The sequence below is a fragment of the Cetorhinus maximus genome, chromosome 14 (assembly GCF_964194155.1).
Source record: "Cetorhinus maximus chromosome 14, sCetMax3.hap1.1, whole genome shotgun sequence".
In the NCBI taxonomy this organism is placed as follows: Eukaryota; Metazoa; Chordata; class Chondrichthyes; order Lamniformes; family Cetorhinidae; genus Cetorhinus; species Cetorhinus maximus.
Genome location: NC_135892.1, coordinates 99,152,319 through 99,171,112, shown reverse-complemented (window position 1 = coordinate 99,171,112; position 18,794 = coordinate 99,152,319). Strand labels below are relative to the sequence as shown.

The 18,794-nt window shown below is 40.6% G+C and overlaps 1 protein-coding gene across 4 annotated transcripts in view; it reads right to left on the bottom strand.

The window, feature by feature from the left end:
* The window catches only part of birc6 (baculoviral IAP repeat containing 6), a 242,055-nt gene that overhangs the window by 100,244 nt on the left and 123,017 nt on the right, over window positions 1-18,794 (bottom strand). For all 4 annotated transcript variants that reach the window (XM_078557316.1, XM_078557318.1, XM_078557319.1 and 1 more), the window contains 9 exons: window positions 17,833-17,929; window positions 16,734-16,928; window positions 16,272-16,472; window positions 13,175-13,454; window positions 10,838-11,094; window positions 10,238-10,346; window positions 8,497-8,718; window positions 5,702-6,494; window positions 4,195-4,338 (listed from right to left, as the gene is read on the bottom strand). In XM_078557316.1, coding sequence (XP_078413442.1) covers window positions 4,195-4,338; window positions 5,702-6,494; window positions 8,497-8,718; window positions 10,238-10,346; window positions 10,838-11,094; window positions 13,175-13,454; window positions 16,272-16,472; window positions 16,734-16,928; window positions 17,833-17,929 — 2,298 coding nt within the window. The remainder of the gene's footprint in view (window positions 1-4,194; window positions 4,339-5,701; window positions 6,495-8,496; window positions 8,719-10,237; window positions 10,347-10,837; window positions 11,095-13,174; window positions 13,455-16,271; window positions 16,473-16,733; window positions 16,929-17,832; window positions 17,930-18,794) is intronic.

Genomic DNA, 18,794 nt, shown 5'->3' with positions numbered 1-18,794 from the left:
ATCCTACAAACATTTTTGAACAAAGGTGTATAATTCGCAATTTTCCAGTTCTCTGGAACCACCTCTTCATTTAAGAAGGATTGGAAGATTATGGCTAGTGCATCCACAATTTATACATTTACTTCCCTCAGCATCCTTGGATGCATCCCATCTAGTCCTGTTGGCTTATCAACCTTAAGTACAGCTAATCTTTCTAATTCCTCCTGTTTAGACCACACACTACCTTAATTACCTCAGATCAGCCATGGTCTTATTGAATGCTGGAGTTGGCTGAAGGGGCCCAATGGCTTACTCCTGCTCCAATTTCTTATGATCTTATTTCTTCGTTAGGACTTTGGCAGCATCATCTTCCTTACAATTCCTTCCTATAAATTTGATTCAGTTACCTCAACCTCTGATCCCTAACCCAGGAAGTGAATTTCTCATCCTCACAACTGGGTGTGAACAAGTTTCTCTTGTTCTCGGTTTTAAATCTCGCATTTAACTTCATGCCTATAGGCCCTCATTCCAGATCCCTCAACGACCAAAGACAGACTGCTTCTTTCTACTGTCCCATCATTTCATAATTTTAAGCACTTTGATTATATCACCCTGTTTAAAAGTCCCAACTATATGAACACTTATTTCATATCTTTGTGTGCAGGTTACAGTGCTATAAATTGAAGGCTCTTTTAGTTTGTAACTTAGAACTGCAGGATGAATAATAATTACTTTGCTTTTTTTTGTTAACTTCTTGTTTAGAGTTGTGACAATGCATTTCCAACAAATATGTCTCTATTGACTGGGAGCTGCTGAATCAAGGAGAAATTAGAGCAAAATAGACCACATGGTCCCTCAAGCCTAACCCACCATGCATCACCATGGTTGATGATCTGCCTTAACTCCACTTTCCCACCTATCCCCATATCCCTTGATTCCTTGAGACCCCAAAAATCTATCTCAGCCTTGAACATACTCAGCAATGGGGCATCCAGAACCCTCAGGCATAGAGAATTCCAAAGGTTCGCAACCCATCCCCTCCCCTCCGCAAGAAGTTGTTTCTTATCTCAAGTCCTAAAAGATTACCCCTTCACCTCGAGACTGTGCCCCAACATTCTAGATTTCCCAATCAGGGGAAACAACCTCTCAGTGTTTAACCTGTAAAGCCCCTTAAAAATCTTGTATGTTACAATGAGAACATCTCTCATTCTTCTGAACTCTAAAGAGAATGGGCCCAAATTAGTCAACCTCTCATCAGACAACCTTTTCATCCCAGGAACCAATCTATTAAACCTTTGCTGAGCCACCTCCAAGGGAAGTGCATCCTTCTTTATGCATGGAAACTAATGCAATGCATAGTACTCCAGATGTGGTCTCACCAAAAGCCCTATACAATTGTAACAAGGCTTTTTTCTTGTACTCCGGTCCCCTTGCCAATAAGGGCTAGCATGCCATTTACTTCATTAATTGCTTGCTGTGCCTGCATAGTAACTTTGTGTCCTTTGCATGAATAAACCCAAGACCCTCTAAGCATTAATATTTTTAAAAGTTTTATGCCTTTCAAAATCAGAATATCATGGCTGACATGAAGCTAAAGGTGGATTTTAGAAACTGTTAGAAAATCAAATGCTCAAATAGAAAACAACTTTTTTTATTTGTTCATGAAATGTGGGCATTGCCTGCGACAATGTGGTGGTGAGCCATCTCTTGAACTCTGCAGTATGTGTGATGTAGGTATTTGTATTATGACTTTTTCATAACGGTTTGATACAATTGAGTAGCTTGCTAGGCCATTTCAGAGGGCATTTAAGAGTCAACCACATCTGCTGTGGGCCCAGAGTTACATATAGGCCAGACTGGCAGATTTCCCTCCCTAAAGTACAATAATGAACCAGGTGGCTTTTTAAGACAAGCTAGTAGATTCGTGGTCACTGTTATTGATCCTAGCTTATTATTCCAGATTTATTTAATTAGCTGAATTTAAATTCTCCAGCTGCCAGGGTGAGATTTGAACTCACTTCTCCAAATTGAAATGGAGGTGACCCCTATTTATATCGCAGCCATATCGAAAGTATCAGGTCATCTTTCATGAATTCAAAACTTTTCCATTACATGTCAATTTTTACTTCTACTGTAAAACAAGAAATTGGCATCCATATCCCTATTAGTTGCATCTTTATACAAAGATATATTGGTAATGAAGGCAAAGAAAGTGTCAATGCTGGAGCTCTAATACACTCAACACATCACATTCCTACTACCATAAATTACTCTTATTTTCAATTTTTTTTAATACCTGCTGGCTTTGTGTTGCTAATGCTAGCAAACTTAATATAATTTCACCCAACAGGGATCATTCGAAGGCTAGGCATAAAACTGATGTGAATAGGTAGTAGTAGTGATAATAAATAATAATAATATTATTATAACAACAACAAAACAGTTGTTTGAAGGCCCAAAGCCTAAAAACAACTGAACCAGTTTAATCATGTCTTCGGCATGATCAATCATAACATTTAAATGGGAATTAAAACATCAAGATATTAAAGGGCACAGAGAAAGAATAGAGGTGGGAAAGGACGGCAGTCCAGACGGGGAACTAGCATTAACAAAGTTACAATGACAAACAGTCACCTCCTGTGCTTAAATTATGATTCTTAAAAAGGGGTACAATTGTATTTGCCTATACTTACCCACATACATTTATAATTTAGAGTTTATTTTGCATTAGGAATTTTGAATTATATAAATAAACTCAATTAAGCAGAAATAACAAAGTAAGAATATGTTACAAACTGAATAATTAGATCATCTGAATTAAATAATTTCAAAATGAAGATTAATAGTTGATACCAGAACTTCATAGCATTTCACAGCAAATCAAATGTGACTGCGTTGCAAGTAAAGCAAAAAGGTGTAGAAATCTTATGGCAACTCCATCTTATATTCACTTGTAACATTGAATGCAAAGTCTGAGGAAGCCATCTAGTGGATGCATCACTACATTGTAAACCAAGAAATAAACTCAGGCTTATTCACCTACAATGTGGATTGCTGGTTTAGTCTGACTGAGGACAACAAATTCTACTTTTATTACACACAATTCTTGAAAGCTTTATTGATATTTTAAGAATCATGCTACGCAATTAAATTCATTTTTCATTAGAATCAGTAAGCCACGGGTCTTGTCTATAATATCTAAAAGAACTGTTTTTCAAATAATTAAGGAGGCTAGTTTACAGCCACATTCCATTTCTTGGATTCAAACATTTTTTACTGAACTTTCTTTTATTATTCATTTAAGGGGTGTGGGCGTCACTGATGAGGGCGTCACTGATGAGGTCAGCATTTATTTCCCATCCCTAATTGCCCTTGAGGTGGTGGTGATGAGCTGCCTTCTTGAACTGCTGCAGTCCCTGTGGTGTAGGTACACCCACAGTGCTTTATGAAGTCTACAAGCATAGCAGTTTCTAGATAATTAAATACATTCTATTCACATTTCTCGCTTGCAAACAAGCTACCCTGGATTTCTTAATAGCTTTACTTCTGCACATAAAGCATGCAGTTTTAGATGGAACCACAGAGACAATACAGCAGCTAGAAAACCAATACCAAAATTAAATGGAGGTGTCACAGCAGCCTATGGGCTCTTTTTAAACTGTACTTCTGAATATCGGAAAGCAAATTACAAGAGGTTGGATCAATTTGAAGTGATAAAAAAAATCCAAAAAAATTCCCTCTATTTGAATCCATCTTCAAACCAGCACGCACCCCTGTGAAGAAGTATTCAAAAATCTCATTCACAACTTTTAAATTGAGCAACAAAAGAACATTGAAGCTACAGTACATGTTACACACTTAGGTTCATGACCTGTTTTAAATAGTGACTTATGCATCATCCTAAAGTGGAGGCAGCCACGCTGAATGGATTAAGATGTATATTTGAAGGGGACATCTTTCTCGAGACAATAATGTGAAAATGATGAGGCACTTTCATGAATTGTAATACACAACTGGGATTGCTAGTCATTGGCATATCAATGTGCTCCTGCCACCTTCTCTCAATATTCTAAACATTACTTTCATTTCATTCAGTGTAAAATGTATACCTGAATACATGTTTCCCCAAAGAAACCATGCATTACTTTTGCCCCCTTGCTCCAAGGTGGACTCAGAAAATCTTTAGCTCTGTTGGCAATGTCAATCGGTACTTACAGGGCAAGGAGAATGAAGAAATACAGTCACTTTCTCATCTTCAAGCATTAGCTGCAAGAAAAGCCTCCTGATAAAGCCAGAAATGTTTCCAGATGTTGGTACGTTGGGTCGCTGAGGTGTTGATTGGAATAATTCACACAGAACCTGAAAATATTTAAATTTTAAAACAAAATTCTATTGTTATTTATTGCTTAATGAGAATCTGACAATGTTTCATACAGTGTTTAAACCTATCTCAGCAAAATAGTAAAACCCAGCTATTGCAAACTTTTTTTTTAACTAAGCTGCCCAAAATAACCAAATCAAATAGAAAAAAGGTTATTAGAAATTTAGTGGTTTTCATGAAATACACCACAGAAATTTGAACCATACAGGGTGAGTAGAGTTCATCAAACTAAATGAATAATATCAGACAACCAAAATTACCATTGCAGCTACTTAAATTGCTTAGTGAACGTATCTAGAAAGTAGCTGAGTCATACAAATCAGGATGATCCAAATTTCAATTCCTTGTCTGTGTTGAAAGAAGTTTATTTCAGTTGGGAAGGAGTGGAAGTCCAACAAACGGCCTCAGTAGCCCTGGACTATAGAGGGGTGAAATAAGCCAGGATTTCATAACTCATTGCTATTCAATGACACTTGCTTGAAGTGTGTGTGTGTGTGTGTGTGTGTATATGTTTGGGTGTCAGGTGAGGTTGGAAATTTGAAAGCAGACATTTGGGGAACTACTGAAAGATTGCTGGCACATGTGGAACCAGCAAGTGAAAAATACATGCACGGGCACCAAGTAAATCGAGGATGGAGCTTATACAAAACCATCCTATTGAATAAAGCACTAACATTACGTGGAATTATGATTAAGGTAGCAGAGATACCAGAACTCATCACCAGCATGAGTCAGCAGTCCCAAAACTCACCAAAGCTCCTTAGACAGCACCTTCTAAGCGCACAACTGTGACCATCTAGAAGGACAAAGACAGCAGATACATGGGAACACCACCATCTGCAAGTTCCCTTCCAAGCCACTCACCGTCCTGGCTTGGAAATATATCGCCATTCCTTCACTGTCCCTGGGTCAAAATCCTGGAACTCCCTCCCTAACAGCACCGTGAGTGTACCTACACCACAGGGCCTGCAGCGATTCAAGAAGGCAGCTCTCCACCACCTTCTCAAGGGCAATTAGAGCTGGGAAACAAATGCTGGCCTAGCCAGTGACACCTACATCCCATATATGAATAAAAAAAAATTCAAAAATAGGAAAGATAGGAGATACACAAAAAATCTTTCTTCCTCCTTCCCAAGGGAAAAAATAACTGAACACAGCTTAACGAGTGTAATTCTGATTATTTTTCTGAATATTTTTTCAACAAACTGGATAAAAATATTTGTTGCAAATACACTTAAATAGGTTCGGAAACTAACTTTTTAAGTCATATTCAGTCCATGTGGTCAGCTATCCACTAGATAAAGGCACCCAAAATCAGAAATGCTAAAATATTGCCATTACCTGAGCCATTAATTTTTGATTGTTTGGATGACAAGAAATGCACTGCAAGAAGAATGCCACTGTGGAATTTTCAATTGCCGTTCTCTGCTGAGTGGTCAGTCCTACGCCTGCAGGTGAAGAGGCAGAAGGAAGATATCTTGATCCAATATGTTGGGATCCATTGTGATGGTGGTGTCCAGAGCTGCTGCTACTGGAATGACACAGCAAGAACAAGAGAGCAGTCCACAAGGGGTTTACTTCAGGCCCCCCTAACCAGTCCTTCATGGTATGGCTGCTGCCTACTTCAGTTAAAAACCGCAGAACAGGAGCCACCAGATCTGCTGTGAGGGGAACCTTACTGATTGCACGCTGTTGGGAATGATGCCGCTTGTTTCTGTCTGTGGCAGCTTCTGCATAAGGTACTGCACAATCCAAACTGGAAATATGATTGAAGCAGAACCTAATTAAGCTCTTCACAAGCATTGAAGGTAGGCTGGACTCCAGGAGCTGTTTAATAGCTTCTGGAGATTGGGTTACAGCTGCTAGAGTGACAAGGTGTGATTCATTTAGTGCAATAGGTGCTTGTGCATTTTTGGAGTCATCAGTCAAACCAGAATCCAAGTCTTCTTTCTTGCTGTCATCTGTCATTGAAAGTCTGTGCTGCATTTGTAGAGAAGGCAGAGTGATGCCCATCCAACCCATTAGCAAAGAAAAGTAGCTTGGATGAATGTGACACATGGAACATAGCAAACTGTCTACAGCTTTCTTCAGAACCATGTTGCAAGGAAGTGACATGGACCAGTTGTACAGCAATCTAAAAAAAACAAATTACAATTATCTCATAGTACAAGTTTGAAATCACTCTGGTGAAATAAATGTGGTTGCAACAGAGAAACTTAAGGTTCAAATTTGCAATCAGAGCTACTGTATTTAAAGGCACATTAGCTCATGTATACTGTAACAATATACAGAAAATGCAAAAGCAGAAATATAGCTATACATGTAACAGTAAGATAGTGCTCAAGAAACTGGGTCTTCTCAGTACAACACTGTTAAAAATCTCCATGGGAAGATATCTTAATTTGAGGGTATTCCATCCCATCTTCCCCAATCATTGCAAACCCACCATTTCATGTCTCCCCTCATACCAGTGATGTGCTCCAATGGTGCATGTTACAGGTGTGTCTAGAAGCAGATAAATTAAAATGGGAAAATGGAAGGTTGTCCACTTTGCTAGGAGGAATAGACAAGCAGATAATTATTTAAATGGAGATACTACAGAATACTACCGTTCAGAATGATCTGTGTGTCCTCTTACATGAAGCACAAATAGTTAACATGCAGGTACACCAAGTAATCGGGAAGGCAAATGGAATGTCGGTTTTCATTGGAAGGAGGATGGAGCAAAATCATAGGGAAGTCTTGTTGCAACTGAACAGGACATTGGTGAGACCACACCTGCATAACAATTCTGCCCTCCTTATTTAAGGAGGGATGTATAGTTTCATTAGAGGCAGTTCAAAGAAGGTTCATTAGTTTGATTCCTGGGATGAAGGGGTTGTCTTGATGAGGAAAGGTTGAGCAAGTTAGGCCTATATTCATTGGAGTTTAGAAGAATGTAAGATTCTCTTATTGAAACATACACGATTCTGAGAGGGCTTGACAGGATAGATGCTGAGGGGATGTTTCTGCTCATGCTGTAATCCACAACTACTGGGCATAGTTAAAGACTTGCATTTACATAGTACTTCTCACAACAATGTCTCAAAGCACTTTACAGCCAATGAAGTACTTTTGAACTGTAGTCGCTGTTGTAATGTAGGAAAACATGGCAGCTAATTTGCACTCAGCAAATTCCCACAAACAGCAGTGTGAACGAACAGATAATCTGTTTTTTGTGATGTTGATTGAACCAGAACCTTGTGATTCACAGGCAAGTGTGCTACTAACTCAGTTGTGGCTGACACTGAAGTTTCAGACTAAGGGCTCTCCTATTTAAGGCAAAGATGAGAAGGAATTTTTTCTCTCAGTGTCATTAATCTTTGGAATTCTCTACCCAGAGAACTGTGGAAACTGGATCATTGAATATATTCAAGGCTGAGTTAGACAGATTTTTGATCTACAAGGGAATCAAGGGTAATGGGCAGCTGGCAGGAAAGTGGAGCTGAGATCATGATCAGATTGGGCTCTTACTGAATGACGAAGCAAGCTCTAAGGGCCGGATCGCCCACTTCTGCTCCATTTGTTTCTACGTTCATATAAGGAAACTTGAAATCAAAATTTGGAATTGGTTTCAATGTAGAGCAAGTCATTTGCATTGGACCTCTCCCCATAAATCTTCTCAGCACTCTTCCAGTCATGAAAATTTCCAATTTAAATTTGGGATCAGTAGTAGGCTATTGGTTGAACCTACAATTCCTCACTGCTAAGGAACTTCCTGATATTCACTTTGCTGTTGGAACAGAGGTTTGTCAAAGTTACAGGGAGATCTGAACACAATTTGCTTACCCACAACCTTAACCAGAAAATGGTATAGAGGAAGAAAAATATTAACACTTTGCAATCTACAAGTTGATGACTTCCCAATACTCAAATTTGCATCCACTGTATCCATCACCAGGTCACATCCTCTGGTGACAGATTAACAGGATTTTCAAGGTCTAAAATTCCAAATGTTCCTAATTGTAAATTACTTTTGGATAATCTATAAATTCATATAGAATAACCCATATGTGAACAGAAATCACTAAAGGGCTGAAAGAAACAATGAAAGGTAATCTTAAAACAATGAAACACTTTGGAAACAATCTACTTACTCAAACAGTTCTCTGTTTAGTAAACCTGGAAGATCATACTCGACTGGTAGCTCATAGCTATGCCATAGGACAGCGGCTACACAATGCAAGTGAGAAGGTGATGGCATAAGGAGACCATACTCGCGAGTTACGTTCTCTGAATTTACAGCGGCCATGTGGCCACTTCTCTTTAGTGCAGCCACTCCTGCAGAGTCATAAACCCACTTCAGCAAAGCCTGAATCCTGAAACAGAAAAACCTGTGCGTTAGCTCAGTGAACTTGAAAATGAAATGTCAATATATGATTCTTACTTAAAAGTTGGAAACTAAAATACACAACAATTCCCTCCATCAAAATGTTACCCACACACTAAATCAACAACATACTCCTCAGTGTTCAGTTAGTAGAAAATTGTTGGATTCAAATGAAGTTCCAACCTGATTCCAACCAGTACAATTGGGATACTATTGGTATCAAAACTATTGACTAGGAAGGGGAAGGAAACAAACAGTCAGGATGCCCTGTCATTACAATCCATTGATCCTTGTGCATGGAACCTGTGCATGTGCACAGGTGATCTTGGTGGCTCTCCTGGATGAATTAGTTAATCTAAGCCACAAGAGCAATTATATTAAGGACTGAGCGAGAGTTTAATGCACAGACATTAGCTACTTCATTGGCAGAAGAGGGTGGAGCCAGGACAATAATGGCCCACATTTTATTTTAGGATCTCAAAAGAGTATGCCTGCGCCTCCTCCCAGTTAAGTAATTTGAAGCTAACTTTTTGGTGCCTTTTCTGCTGTAAAATTCTGCCAATAAAATTAGACATGGTATGCATGACTCTGGCCTATTGTACATCATAGGACCCGCGATCTGCATCATAAAAAGGCCTACCACCTAAAACAGGTGGGTGTTCTAGCTGCCCAGTGGAAGGCCCCTTTGGTGATGTCGGTGGCTGAAGTTCAAGGGTAAATAGGGTGCCAGGACATTCAGTCAGAGTTAGAATCGACCCTGTGGTGCTTGCCAGTATTTCATTTTTGAAACACAACTTTAGTAATTTAATATATGCACTGACTTTATCTTAAGAACATAAGAAATAGGAACAGGGGTAGACCATTTGGCCCCTTGAGCCTGCTCCGCCATTCAATAAGATCATGGCTGATGATCTTGTGTTTCAATTTCCACATTCCATCTACCCCCGATAACCTTTGATTCCCTTGCCTAACAGGGATCTATCCACCTTTGCCTTAAAAATATTCAATGACCCCCGCCTCCATTGCCTTCTGAGGCAGTGTGTTCCAAAGTCGCACAACCCTCAGAGGAAAAATTTCTCATCTCTGTCCTAGGCAACCCCTAACTTTAAAACAGTGCCCCCTAGTTCTGGACTCAGCCACTACAAAATAACCTTGCTGACTCAATAGCGAGCACTGAACCTGACAGGGTGTCATGAAGATAGTAAATGTACATTATCTATAATTTAAAATGTCAGCAAACATAGGATTGGTCACTATGTTATTTTACAAACAGGCACTATAAAATCTCACCTGGAAAAGCTGCTGTGGAGTGTTTACATAGCAGTAAAGTGGTAGTAAAAAGACACATCCACTGCATGGCCATTTTGGCGAGATAAATTATCCTTAACACATTTTGCCTGTTGTAAAAAGGCATGGCTTAGACCATTATGTATTAAAATTTCCCAAAGAATAATTTTTATCTATAGAAAATCAAAGCTGAGCTTACCCATACAATACTGATACATTACCTGTCTTTAGTACCAGGGTCCTGAGTTGTTCCAAGTTGATACAGGATATCAATTGTTGAATCTGAAGATAGGCCATTCAGTCGTCCAAAAAGCAAAGGGCTGTTTAAATCTAGACAAACAAAAAGTTATCAGAACGGTCAGAGTTACCTTCAGGAGGGTTGGCTGGTGGGTGGGTTGGGGGTAGAAAGAAGAGAGGTTGAGAAAGAAGAGAGGAGGAAAAAAGTACGTAAATTCTGTCTTTCAACGCAGGTCATCTGACTAAATGCCTATTTTCATTCAGTGGTGACCATTCTAATTTTTACATTAAAACTAAAGTCAGAACAAGAAACCGCAATTTTATCTATCGAGTCCATTTGCCCACCACTTCTAACAGGCACCAAAGCCAACCTCAGGTTGTTTCTTACAGTTGTTAAATTAGCGAGGCAGACAATCACCTGCTCATTTTTGTTAGCAAGGTGTAAAAAAATTTTTGTCCATCTCATCTCTAAGCTTCGGTGTCATCTTCACTCATTTCACATATTATAACTGGATCAGTGAAGGAACTCAAATAATCCTGCTTCCCAATTCAGTTTAAGAAGCACAGATTAAAATATTTCTTACCTGTTGGGTCGGTGCCTGAAGCAGCACAATTCCTGAGGAGAATATCAATCAGTTTCAGGCCAATCTTGGTTGACTGCAACCCAATCTTCACCAACACAGCTTCAATATTCGGTGAATGCATACCGCAATATGGTGACATCAGCAGCGCTGCACAGGTCTGCAGCAGGTTAGCAGTAGGAGCTGCTGCACTGGCCATCATAGCCTCAAGCTCACTTATGTGGGTCAAGCAATGGTGAAGCAGTCGCATCCAACCAATACTGAAAATAGAAGTAAATCATAGAATCAAACAGACGGCGGCTGTTCAGCCCATTGTAACTGTGTCAAACTTGGTCCAAATATTTCGAGTGGGGTCTAGACAAAATGAAAGTTCTTTCCCACCGATATCATCAATATTCCGTGCTCTACTCCAACATTTACTCCTTGCATGAGTCTATTCCCATGAGCTGCAATAATTCAAATACAAGTTCAGATATACAGTCCAAGCTGGCTGTAGATAAGCATCACATTTGTAGCTGATGCCGCCCTTACCTTATGTCTACATGTCTGCACAGATTAACACACTCTTGGACAGAGTCTCGAGGTTGAAACTCTAATACATTTTTCCCTCCTGAAGGTAACTGTAGTACCTCCACTATTAACTGACTGAGATCAACTACCTAAGCATGGAATAAGAATTAAACCTAGAATTTCCTAGTTTGCATGTGTCAGCCACTGACTTCCAGAACCAGTTATAGCTTCAGAGAATCCACCATCAAACAATGAATTCTTATATAACTTATCAACATATTTTGGTAAACTCTCTCTTTTAATTTAAGATAAAATAATGTCCCAGAATGGAATGGGCGGAGTGAAATTGTACTGGAATCTGCCGGGGACAGGCCCATGTGATTTGGTTATCATGGGGGAAAAGCCCCAGGCCAAGGCCTAGAGTGCCAGTTTTCACACCTTCACACACAAGAGATGCAGCTGTGAGAGGTAGAAGGAAAAGCCTGTTATTGTGTTAGCCCCAAGCAGATACTGGTGGGAAATGGTTCTATGTTCAAAGAGATGGAATGTGCAAATTTAGGAACCAAGGAGTTGCTGATGGTGCCTTGCTGCTCCAAGTGCTGGAAGATTAAGTGAAGTGACTTTTAAAAGGATACTGGCTGCCTGACGTGGCAGGGAGAAGGAAGCATGCTGGAAAAGTCGGGAGGGTTTTGGACTTGAATCTACAAGGCTCAATAAGTGCCGGGAGTGTGGTGTAACATAAACAGGTCATGAAGTATTTTTGGTTGTGTTAATTAGTTCATGGGGAATAATCTTTGCTGTATATGTGGTATAATAGTTGCCTATTAAGTAATGTTTAGTTCATGCTGGTTTTAGTGTGTTTGTTACAGTAAAAGTCTTAATGCATGAAATCTTGTTGTGCAATGCGCTCCATGGATTGCTGGAAAATTCATATCTCTTTTTAGAAGTTATTGGTCTCTACAGAGATTGTAACACCATGTTATGAGACAATTGGCTAGCCAAAATAATAAATAATAATCCTAAAGCAACAAATTTCTTAAAAAAAATTGTTATTGACTAATGCAAGTACAATTTCAAAATCCATGTTTTTTTTTGTTTTTTAAAAAAAAGACTTAGTTAAACTTGCCTTGTCCATGACCTCAGTAAGCATGACAATCTTGACATCACAGCTCTAACTGGATCTTGACTTACGGACTGCAACAATTAGTCATTTGCTGAAGCCTCCCCACCGGACTATACTTCCCACTGCTGACCCCAACCAAACAATTGCGGTGGCAATTTGGCCCTTGTCACCTCTGGTCCTAATCTTCTTGCACCTACTCTTTTGAGCACCTCATCTTGCTCCACCCATCAAGTCTCTCCTTTAAAATTCTCTTTCACTACCACACCCCCACCCCACGACAGGTTTCTCATGGGATTTATTTTTCCATTTGCTTCCTCAGCCCCTTAGCCAAGCAACTCCGCACCCTTGGTGATTACAGCCGCCATCTCAGCTCACCTTAACCTCTCATCTTGCACTTGACTAAACACCTTCAACCATCCCCTCCATGTAAACACTCTATTCATATTCATGGCCATTCCCTCAATCTTGCCATCTCATTTGATGCTCTCTACTCCCATTGTCTGGGGTGCAGGTTACCTCCTCTGACCATCTTTTTGTATTCCTGATCACCCTCATCCCCATACCCCTTTCCAATCTTACATCTTTCTACTCTGATCCTGGAAAAAAATGCTCCCTAAAATCACTTTGAATATAAAATAACTCCCTCTGGCCATTTATTGAGCTTTGTTCAGGTATTTACTATTAGCATCATAGCTTCAGCATCTTACCTGGTTTTAGAAACCTGGTCTTCAGAGGGCAGGAAAGGGTTATTCACAGTTGCAGATGAGGTGCTGCCAAAGGCTGTAAGGCCCAATAGTTTGATCTGCGATAGGCCCAGTGTGCTGGCATCCCGTGGGCGGTGTAGCCGAAGGCAGACAGCTGATGCCACCTCAGCTTTGACCAGCTGTATTTTAATGTAAGTTAGTCCACTGGTAATAACTGGGGTGGAAAGGGGCAACATGTTCACTCCATCTGCACTGATCTCAACTGATACTGAGGAAGGACACGCTGCAAGAGAAAGTGGGATAAATATAACGTTCAAACAGTTGACCAGTTGCATAACCTGAAAGATTAATTTATTTTAATGTGAACTCATTTATTGCACAAACTTGCTTTCAGTTAGGTGATGATTAGCACCATAATATCCTACATCGCCTTGCATTCTCTAGTAAGAAATGATTAAAGGATCAGAGTTGTTGCAATTCCTAGCCCAATAATGTAAATCACGTTTTATTTTCTTCATTTATTCACAGGATGTGAACGTCACTGGCAAGGTCAGCATTTGTTGCCCATCCCTAATTGCCCTCAAGGTGGTGATGGTGAGCGGCTGCCTTCAGCTGCTCTTAAGGAGGGAGTTCCAGGTTTTTGACCCAGCAATGTTGAAGGAATGGGATATAACTCCAAGTCAGTACCGGGTACGACTTGGAACTTGCAGGCGGTGGCGTTCCAATGTGTCTGCTGCTCTTGTCCTTTTAGGTTGTAAGGATTCCAATTTTGGAAAGTGCTGTTGAAGGAGGTTTCGTGAATTGGTGCAATGCATCTTGCAGATGGTACACTCTGCATCGTTGGCAGAGGGAGTCAATGTTTAAGGCGGTGTTTGGGATGCCAGTCAATTGAGCTGCTTTATCCTGGATGATGTCTTGATTTTTATTGGAATTGCACTCACTCAGGCAAGTGGAAAGTATTCCATCACACTCCTGACTTGCACTTTGTAGACAGGTTTTGGGGAGTCACAAGGTGTATTATTGGCCGCAGGATTCTCAGCCTCTGGCCTGCTCTTGTAGTCACTGTATTCATGCGGTTGGTCCAGTTAAGTTTCCAATCAATGGTAACCCCCCCAGAAGCCTGGCACTTAAGTGGTAAGCAATATTTATACCACACATCAGCCTAAGCTTGAATGTTATCCAGGTCTTGCTGCATGCAGGCACCGGCTGCTTCAGCTTGAGGAGTTGCAAATGGTACTGAACGATTTGCAGTCATTAGCGAACATCCCCACTTCTGACCCCATGATGGAGGGAAGGTCACTGACGAAGCAGCTAAATGGTTGGGCCGAGGACACTACCCATATCAATTCTTTAATCCGAGAAAATAACCATTTTTGTTACTCATCTATTTGGCCTTTTAAGCAGAGCCCAAATCACACTACAAACTTCTACGATAACACATTGCTGTATTTAAAAAGGGAGGTAGAGAGAAAACAAGGAATTCTAGAGTCCATTGCAAAAGATTTAATGGCTGAGCACTTGGAAAATAGTGGCAGAATCGGACAGAGTCAGCATGGATTTATGAAAGGGAAATCATGCTGGACAAATCTACTGGAATTTTTCGAGGATGTAACGAGTAGAGTTGATGAGGGGGAGCCAGTAGTTGTGGTTTATTTGGGCTTTCAGAAGGCTTTCGACAAAGTCCCACATAAGAGATCAGCGTATAAAATTAAAGCTCATGGGATTGGGGGTAGTGTATTGAGGTGGATAGAAAACTGGTTGGCAGACAGGAAACAAAGAGTAGGAATAAACAGGTCTTTTTCCGAATGGCAGGCAGTGACTAGTGGGGTACTGCAGGGATCAGTGCTGGGACCCCAGCTATTCACAATATATATATTAACGATTTAGATGAGGGAACTAAATGTAATATCTCCAAATTTGCAGATGACACAAAGCTGGGTGGGAGGGTGAGCTGTGAGGAGGATGCAGAGATGCTTCAGTGTGATTTGGACAAGCTGAGTGGGCAAATGCAGTATAATGTGGATAAATGTGAGGTTATCCACTTTGGTAGCAAAAACAGGAAGGCAGATTATTATCTGAATGGCTATAAATTGAGAGAGGGGAATGTGCAATGAGACCTGGGTGTCCTCGTACACCAGTCGCTGAAGGTAAGCATGCAGGTGCAGCAGGCGGTAAAGAAGGCAAATGGTATGTTGGCCTTCATAGCCAGAGGATTCAAGTACAGGAGCAGGGATGTCTTGCTGCAATTATACAGGGCCCTGGTGAGACCACACCTGGAATAGTGTGTGCAGTTTTGGTCTCCTTATCGGAGGAAGGATGTACTTGCTATAGAGGGAGTGCAGCGAAGGTTTACCTGACTGATTCCTGGGATGGCTGGACTAACATATGAGGAGAGATCGAGTCGGTTAGGATTGTATTCGCTGGAGTTCAGAAGAATGAGGGGGGATCTCATAGAAACCTAAAAAATTCTAACAGGACTAGACAGGGTAGATGCAGGAAGGATGTTCCCAATGGTGGGGGAGTCCAGAACCAGGGGTCACAGTCTGAGGATACAGGGTAGACCATTTAGGACTGAGATGAAGAGAAATTTCTTCACCCAGAGAGTGGTGAGCCTGTGGAATTCACTACCACAGAAAGTAGTTGAGGCCAAAATATTTTATGTTTTCAAGGAGTTAGATATAGCTCTTGGGGCGAAAGGGGTCAAAGGATATGGGGAGAAAGCGGGAGCAGGCTATTGTGTTGGATGATCAACTATGATCACAATGAATGGCGGAGCAGGCTCGAAGGGCTGAATGGCCTACTCCTGCTCCTATTTTCTATGTTTCTATGATGTTCCATACTTTAGCATCATTGCCTACTCTTGTGAGCGAACTCTGTCCTCCCTACAGACCATAGAGCACCTTTAATGACCAATCGCTACTTAAATGACAGATTGAGCTGGGAACTGTACAGTACACTGGACTCCATAATGTCACGCAAGTCAACATGTGCTGCTCTTGCAAGAAACATGTAACTAACCATTTAACCTCGATCTCTGTGGACAGAATATCTTGGATGTTTACTTTAATCACCACAAAACCTTAATGCTGAATATACTTACTAGCTAGTGATGCAAGGTGAGGTTGAATATGTATCTCCTTGAGCAGCACCGCAGCAGGCAGGTGAATAGTGAGGTCACACCATGCTTCTTCTGGTAAGAAGATATATGACCAGGCAGCAGATCTAGCTCTGCGATGGGGTGGTGTGGCCTGAAGTAGTACTTCAGCTGGCTGGGCTGTTGGGCTACTAGAAGTTATTGTACCTGTAAAGAGAAAGAAATAAACTAATTAAAAAAAAGATTTTTTTTTAAACAGAGGCAACTGAAAAGTTTCTTCACATGTCACTGCAGTCCATTGAAACATGTAAAAACATCATTGTTTCAAAGACCGACAATAATATTGGATACCTGCATGGTATAGTCCTCAGTTTGTTAGTGCAATCAAAATTAAAATAAAAAATTATACAATGGATTAAACTGCATTCAATCAGAGAATCAGTGAAACATAAGCTGGGCATCACATACCCAATGGAGCGAAGTTATGAAGTCCTTCTGCATTGTCTGGCTCCGAGGCTAATACTCTAGCCTTCATGTTTCCGTCAATTGTCTTACCAGGCCCACAGTCAAGAAACTTCATGATGGTAGATACCATACTCCGTGCTGTATTAACAATTGCTCGTGTGCTTGTTACCATGTTATTGCAGATAAGCTGGACACCCCCTAAAAGTGTGAAATATTGAATTCTTCAGATTCTATCCAGCAAAGCAATGCCACACAAAAAATAGTAACGAATTGCCTAATATGTTAACACTATGCCTTCTGCCGAGGAATAAACAAGTTAGCACAAATGATTGGTAAAGTGGGTGAAAGAAATTCTCTGCCCTTCTTTGGTTACGGCACAGAATTTTTAATATTCGCCTGAACAAGCAGCTGAACTTTCGTTAAATATCTCATCTAAAGGAGCAGCTTGCTCAATATCATACTAGAGTGTCAGCCTAGATTATGAGTTTGTGTTGAGCTTGAGACTACAAACTTCTGCTTAAAAAGAACTGCGCTTAGAACCCATCTGGTATTACTGTATTCAGATCTGGGCATCGCACCACAGGATGAATATACTGGCCCTCGGAAAGTGATACAGCGCAGGTTCACTAGGTTGACAGTGGAACTAAAAGGGTCAAATTAAGAGAAAGTATTTCCTCTGGTGAGAACATTCAGAAGAAAGGAGCATAACCTTTAAGTCAGAGCTTGGCTGTCCAGGGGTGATGACAGAAAGCGTATCTGGAACTCTCCGCTATAAAAATCTGTTGAGTGCCAATTGAAAACTTTAAAACTGTTTGTTAGGTAAGGTTACAGAGCTAAGGCAGGTAAATAGAGGTAAAATACAGATTAGCCATAATCTAATTGAATGGCAGAATGGGTTCTAGGGGCTGAAAGGCCTACTCCTGTTCCCAGAAGGAAAAGCCTACCAACTAAGCTAGGCTGACACAAACATTGCTTTTAAACAGTCTGGGAAAATATTCATTGTCAAACACAGGGGATCAAATGGGAAAGAGCCTTGAACTAGATTTGAAACTAATACCTATTATCACCTACAGCAAAAATTCAATTCTTACAATTCACCTACCCATGTCATGGAAAGCTTTTAGTGCTTCAGTCGAATCCAAGACTCGCAAAATAAACCACAATAACGGTTCAGACAACTGGCATGTTGAAAGCGAACCCTAGGGATTTTAGATATTACAAAGAAATTACAGAAAAGTAAAAAACAGAAAGTAGTCTTCATTAACACATTATGATTTATGTTCAGTGATTCTCTCTGCTGAGGAAATAGAATTGTTCATCTTCCCCACTGCAAGTTTGTTAATTTTCTGCTGTTAATAAGTGAGAAAAATGAACAAGGACAGATATTTGCTGCTTAGCATTAATTTCAAGCCATTCAAACAGAATGTGCACTCCCTGTGCCTGCAATAAACACTTGAACAGCTTCATTTCAAAGGCGAACACCTGCTGAAATGCTGAACATCACCCATAAAATATGATGATCACTTTCAAAAGCGAGCTGATGACACAATCACCTTCAGGTCACCATGACAATCCTGCTCCAATTTTCTCCCTCTGTTGTCTTGAAGGGACTAATTTTTCCTGCAATATGTTTTCATTAATACTATTAAGTGGGTTTTCCCCATCCTTCACTCACAAAATGCCATGGCTAATTGTAGTGGCCAGCTGTCCCACCAGAGATCAGCAACCTGGTGGCAGGGTGTTTTCAAGCAGAAAATGTCAGACCATGAAACACTGAAAGGTGGATTCGTGTCTACAGTTCTCCATCCCCACTGGTGTGAGATCAGACTAGAATTAGATCCTTTGGTAGGGTGGGGGGTCAGAGAAAAGAGAAAGAGAGGAGGCAGCAATATTGAACATAGGATGCCTCTGGGCACCATGCAGCAGCCAGTCTGAATCACACTGGTAGGAGACCTGGGCATTGTAACCATGCAATATGAATGAGAGAAATGGAGATCAGAAAACAAGGCAACGTAGGATTAAGCGCCACCCAATGTCTTTATGCAGAAGAAGTGTTAATTTGCA